The following is a 6219-nucleotide window of genomic DNA, read 5'->3' as shown; positions in this document are numbered from 1 at the left end:
TGAGGTCCACTACAAAAAATAGTAAAGTGAAATGGGACAAATTTTGTGGGACGGACGGAAATGGAAAAATGGGACAAACTTTCAGGGACGGAGGTAGTAATAAAAAATGATTTTAAGGATTGAAGTAGTATAAAATTATACTCACATTTCACTAACTTTTTTCGCATATATCCCTTTATATTTTAAAACGAAGAGACGTCCTTCTACCAGCCCTGAGCCAAGGTTGATATCCCAACCGCTCGGTGTGCGACGTAGCTGTTGTGATGACTTACTATAATTTGTATTTTATTTCAAAATTTTACCTTTTATATAAATATCCACCTTTCATTCTATATTTTCACTTTTTTTTACTATCTATCTTCTAGAGTAATTTGTTGTAGATGGATTCAAGTGCCCAAGCTACATTGGTAGAATTTGAGAATAAATTTGGAACTTGAACGTGGAGCGCATTTGGCTCTAAAGGGGCATAATTGCGAGAATATATTGGGAACTTGCTAGACGTATATGTTTTAAATACGTAGCATAGTACTCCCCTTGTTTCATTAAAAATAAAATATTTTTTTTAGTTATTTCATTAAAAATGGAATATTTCCTAAAATAGAATAACATTATCTCTATTTTTTTTCTCTATTACTTTATTATCTCTTCTCTACCTCACAAAACAATACTATATAAAATCTCGTCCTGAAAAATAAAGGTTTATTATATACTTCCTCTATTCCATGTTAATAGAGTCATTTTTCTATTTTGAGAAGTTTGAAGTTAATTGAATCATTTCTATTTTTAGCAAAAAGTAATTCTTCATTTTACTTTATTATCTTTTCATCTCTCTTACTTTTTACACAATCTATTTAACACAGTATTCTTAAATTCCGTACCGAAAAGAAATGCGTCTATTAATAAAGAAACGGGAACGGAGGGAGTACTATATTATGTCAGGTATATTAATGTCTGTGTTATATTTGATGTATAGATCAGTCTATTCAGCAAGAAAATCTTCTTGTTTTTGGCCCCGTCACTTCACTGATATCACCTGCATATATATGATATCCATCTGCGTTTGGAAACATCATATTGAGCTACCAATGGCTACTACAAGTTCTTGCGCATCTAGTTGCGTAGTAAACTTGAGAAAGAGGAAGGGGGGAGAAGATCTCCACAATGAAGGTAACGTGAAGCAGCACCTCCTTTCTTCGGGTAAGCTTTAATTATCTGCACTTTACAGCGCTTATTACGTGTTCGATTAACTGCTTTAACGAATGCCTATTTTTATCGCATCAAACTGCAAAATATGTGATTGCCTATTTGATTTTAGGTTTTGTGTTGAACATAATCTCTGTTTTTTGGTTAATTACATATGAAGTATGATCCGTGCATATTATGCATTCGGTGAAATGCCTAAGCCAAACCGATGAAATTATTGGTTTTGATGTGTTGTGAATTGTGCTATTTTGTTTGGTTCTGAACACAATCTCCATTTTTGTTCAAAGATGAAATCATTTTGGGTTATCTAGGATTTCTTCTCAAACAATTATGAAGTATGATGATCTGTGCATATTAAAACAAACCGATGAAATGCCTAAAACAAACCGATGAAATTATTGATTTTAGTTTACTGTGTTGTGTAACCCTTACTTCTTCTTGCTATGGCAGATAGTGCCCTAGTAGATGGAACACACCGCTAGTTGAGGTTCTGATCTCTGTATTCCATGAATACGTCGACGGTGAAGTAAAAGCCGGGCGCCTAAGGAACATTATCTTCGAGGAACACGAATGGGAAAATGTTGATTGCGAAGTAGAAGTGGAAATGATCCCCGAGCAAGACGAATGGGAAAAATTGCATTGCACTTTCATCGACAGGGCGATCGCAGCAAACATACCGTTCGGAACCAAGGATCCCCGTTACTGCTTCAGAGATGCGCCACAAGATTTTGGCCATGATACGCAACTCGTCTTGCTGAAATGGTTTAGTTCTGTGATTTGGTTAGAAAGAGGGAAGAAAGAGACTGTATTTTGTTGTTAATTTCATTTTGGTGATATATTAGTATGAAATATTTGCTTCATTTTATGTTTATGATGCTCAATGTTATTTTAAATGTCTCACTCATGATCAATTTTTACAAATGTGGTGGGACGCTCAAAAGTTCTCGTCATCGATGGTTGATCTCGTGATCGGGATCGACCACCGGCCGAGATGGGCTGTGTAGTTGATGCACCGGATCACGCCATTCCCAGTGGGGCCGTCTGGGAAGTCGACGACGGTGATGCTACCCGCGTCGAGATGGAATGATCCCAGCCATTCCTTTGTGAGGTTCAAGCAATGCCCCATGATTGCAATGTTGAGTGCTGGATGGCCAACTGCAACCACAACATCTTCACCCTCGGATGTTCCATTTGAAAGTTCACCTACCAAACTCCCCCACGCGGCCCTCGATTGGTCCCACAGCGCCTGCACCACGTGATCCTCGGACCCCCTCAGCCAACCGGGTTGCGCCATGTCCTGCACGGACATGGGGGAAAACAAACATGATTCACAAACATGGCCTAGAGTACACGCTTGATGGTTTCTATCTTACTTGTTTCGTCTGCTTGAGAATGCTGCCGACGTCAAGGTCGGGGATTTGCTTCGATTCCACATAGCGGGGAACACAGTCGGCTCCCAAGCAGTCAGCAGCTTCTTGGACCTACAGTCTACATATCAGATTATGGAACACACACACACACTTTTACATGAAAAGAAAGCATCTTACTTTGGAAATGGCATCTGCTGTCTCAAGGGCTGTTCTTGAACTGCTGCTGACAATGGTTCTCACTTTAACATCAAGAAGTAGCTCTGCAGTCTTCTGTGCCTGTTTTTCGTAGTTTTAAGGAACTAAACAATATCCGATTGCACGAAAATCGACCCTAAATAGCAAGCAAAAGGAGCATGATGTAAGAGATGCAATACCTGTATCATCGCAAGAATGTTCATCCGTGCATCTGCAGAGGAAGGATCCCTGCCCTGATAAAAGACAAGCGCGTCACTTCTAAAATCAATACGAACGAGAGCAAGAAACGGGCGAGTCAGAAGTGGACTTGTTAATCTGATCATAGATGGCTGCTGCAAAGAAAGCTTAGTTGCAGAAAACGACTGAATTCATTACCTCCACATCGTTCTGAGGGAGGCCGTGAGTTACAAGTATAATCCGCTTACTGGATTTCCTTCCAGCCGAGCTTCCAGACCCTAAAGGTGAACTTGGTGTCTGCATTATTACATTTAAAGTGTGTGACCTTTAAAACAAACTACAACAACATTATTCTTTCGTGTTCGTGTACAGCTGAAGATTAACAGAAAACAGATAACAAGTGATTGATTGATTTAAGCTGTACAATGAAGAACTACATCCATAGCACATAGAAGCTATAGTGATCTTTAATCATCTATAACTTTCTCAACCGATAATGTAACAAATCACGCAATGACAATAAGAAACGAGTTAATTGATGCGTTTGAATACCTGGTTGAGACGATTAACACATATCTGCGGGGAACCCCCTTCAGGATCCGGAGTGAAGTCCAACACACTCACACCACAATTGCTCTGAAGTAGAATCCTAAAGTACTCCGTGCCAAGTCCTAAATGTGAACGACAACCAAACATATATAGATTGTACTATTACACTAGAAAAGACGATAGGCGTTCACATTTGACAAGAGTAACAAAAACAATAAACATAGTACCAATAGCTGTGGCAACAAGTGCCTGGTTGACAGCATTGTGAGCAACTACAAGTATCGATCTGCTTTCATGAGTAAGGATCTTCGTCCAACAGCTTCTTGCTCTGGCCCATAGTTCCCTCACCGGATAATGACCATCAATGTTGAAATTTGGTGCATCTATTTGCCATTGGCGGAAGGCTGCACCATACTTAGCTTTTCCTTCGTTCTTCAAAAGTCCCTACAGAGAGCAGCGAAAGCTGAATGCGAATTTCAAACTATACAGACGTGCCAAACGAAAAACATCAGCCAAATTACTAACTTGAAATGAGAAGAGATCAATTTCCCTCAAGTTGGAGTCCGTTATGATCTCCTCCTCGCGAGAACTCCATATGATCTCTGCAGTTCTCTTCGATCTAATCAGCGGACTGCAACGTCTCAAACCACAAAGATGACACTTCTATTCCACAAATGGACCAAAACAGATACAAAAATGAAAAATTCACAACAGCCTTCGGAATTTGTTCATTGTCTAATATAATCCACACAAATTCACTAGAAAGAGCCAAAGCTTTTACCAAACCAAAGATCATCTAAGGAAAACAGCAGCAGCCAAAAACCATAAATTATTCGATTAATTTTCTTCATTTCTCGCCTCTTCAAACGACAAAGTACCAAATCCAGATTAGGAACTCCAATATTAAATACCTACAATTAAATTCACATTAAATCAACTCCAACACTAATCCAATCACAATTCCTAGATCAAAATTAAGACGAAATCCATGCTCAATACCACCACAATGCTGCCTAATAACTACTCAATCGGTGAAAACAAACACACACAGAGAGAGAGAGAGAGAATACCTGGAGAAACAAACATCGAAGGAATCATCGAGAAGCATGAGGCGAGATGTTTCGGCCTGAGATTCGCCCTTCTGTGTGAGCACCGAGAAATCGGAGCTGCCCTGGATGCGTCCCTCCGCATTCCACGTGCTCTGCCCATGCCGTACCAGCACCACTCTCTTCGCCGCCGTCACCGGCGGAAGAGGAATGCTCTCCCAGCTTGCTGGTACTTCGCCCCACTCATTCGCTGCTGGAGGAGGAGGCACCTTGATCTCCTCCTTCAGGCTTGATGAGGATTTCACGAGATGAAGTCTCGATTGCTTGACAATCGGCCGCCGGCAGCTGCTGCGGCGGCGGCGGTGGGAGAAATCGTTGGTTTTGTGGAGGAGAAAGAGGTGAGACGTTAGCGCAGTGGCGGAGGACATGCTTCTTTCTGATTGGAAGTTCTTTTTCTTTTTTTTTTTGTTTTTATTTTTTTGGCTGATATTTTTTTTGCTCTTTCTTTTTTGGGCGTAAGAGCATCCGCAGCGGTGGCGAAAGACGCCACCGCCGTCCGCGCCGTTGGCAAGGCGCAGGACCGCCGCCGCTGCAGCCGCGCCGCTGGCACGGACGTGCTCGCACGGCGCTGCTCGATGTATCGAGCACGTCCGTGCCAGCGGACGCACACGTGGCGCGCTCCCATTCGTCAACGGCATAGCCGTTGTGTTTAAACTTTTTTTTATTTTTTTTTTAAATCGGTATTTAATTATAAATAATGCTAAAAAATAAAAAAAAATATTTTCCAATTCCCAAAAATATGGCCGTTTTTTTCCCGTTTTTTCTGAATTTTTTTGATTTTTTTTTATTTTTTTTCCCCCAAAATCATCTATAAATACACACATTCATCATCCATTTATCACATCAAATCATCTCTCATTCAGCGAAGGGCCGAGGGCGGCTAGCTTCTACGACGAGGACGAAGCCGGAAGCTCAACAGCGAGGTCTCCCCTACGCCGAGGCGAGCATACGACGGTTGGCCAGAGGATCGAGACAAGACACACAATGCGCGATACTCGAATCCACAATCAACTACAAGAAGACCTAATCAACCACATGTGGGCGAAATTCGGCAACGAGTAGTGTCATTTTTAATTTTTAGGATTTTAATTATGTAATTTTTAATTTTTAGGATTTTAATTATGTAATTTTTAATTTTTATGATTTTAATTATGCAATGTTTAATTTTATTTGTCATTTGTAATATTTATTGTGGGTTTTAAATGAATTTTAATATTATGGAAATGTTTTTGTGTAATTGAATTTTATATTAATTGTGCTCGTCCTTGCGGAAGAGCACAGTTGTGGGTGTTGTGCTCTTGCCAGAGAGCAGGCATGAATAGTACCGCCCGGGCCCACAACCGTGCCGCTGGCAAGAGCACGGTTGTGGATGCTCTAAAAGATAGTGACGGTTATTATTATTTTTTTCTAACTGATAAATGATAATCTAAATTCATGAGGCCCAATAAGAAACTTCGAAGCCCAAATTCAAATTGGGCCTTTTACATATTAGATTCATATATACTATCGCAAATTAAATGTGACTAATGTTAGAAAGGGGTTCGGTTATTTGAGATTAACTTAATTGCAAAATATTAAATTAGTTTGATATTGTATGGGATTAAGCATATTCATAATTG

General features: G+C 40.2%; 1 protein-coding gene and 1 long non-coding RNA gene across 2 annotated transcripts; one reads left to right on the top strand and one right to left on the bottom strand.

The window, feature by feature from the left end:
- Positions 1-996: 996 nt before the first annotated feature.
- LOC121742239 lies at positions 997-2072 on the top strand. Its single transcript, XR_006038008.1, has 2 exons — positions 997-1197; positions 1654-2072. It is a non-coding gene; the product is annotated as an uncharacterized LOC121742239 (long non-coding RNA).
- LOC121742238 (probable 2-carboxy-D-arabinitol-1-phosphatase) lies at positions 2042-5015 on the bottom strand. Its single transcript, XM_042135324.1, has 9 exons — positions 4565-5015; positions 4020-4125; positions 3722-3938; positions 3498-3616; positions 3144-3242; positions 2948-3001; positions 2751-2849; positions 2577-2684; positions 2042-2500 (listed from the first exon to the last, which is right to left on the bottom strand). The coding sequence occupies exons 1-9, from the start codon at positions 4966-4968 to the stop codon at positions 2138-2140; spliced, it is 1569 nt and encodes a 522-aa protein (XP_041991258.1). The 5' UTR covers positions 4969-5015; the 3' UTR covers positions 2042-2137.
- Positions 5016-6219: the final 1204 nt, after the last annotated feature.

The sequence above is a fragment of the Salvia splendens genome, chromosome 7 (assembly GCF_004379255.2).
Source record: "Salvia splendens isolate huo1 chromosome 7, SspV2, whole genome shotgun sequence".
NCBI lineage: Eukaryota > Viridiplantae > Streptophyta > Magnoliopsida > Lamiales > Lamiaceae > Salvia > Salvia splendens.
This window is presented reverse-complemented; position numbering and strand designations above follow the sequence as displayed.

Bases quoted from the DNA above. Each gene is read 5' to 3' on its own strand.
- LOC121742238 (XM_042135324.1), bottom strand. From the start codon at position 4,968: ATGTCCTCCGCCACTGCGCTAACGTCTCACCTCTTTCTCCTCCACAAA. The intron at 2,685-2,750 runs GTAAGATGCTTT...TGTAGACTGTAG, and splicing joins CAGCAGATGCCATTTCCAAA to GTCCAAGAAGCTGCTGACTG. The intron at 2,501-2,576 runs GTAAGATAGAAA...ATGTCCGTGCAG, and splicing joins TTCTCAAGCAGACGAAACAA to GACATGGCGCAACCCGGTTG.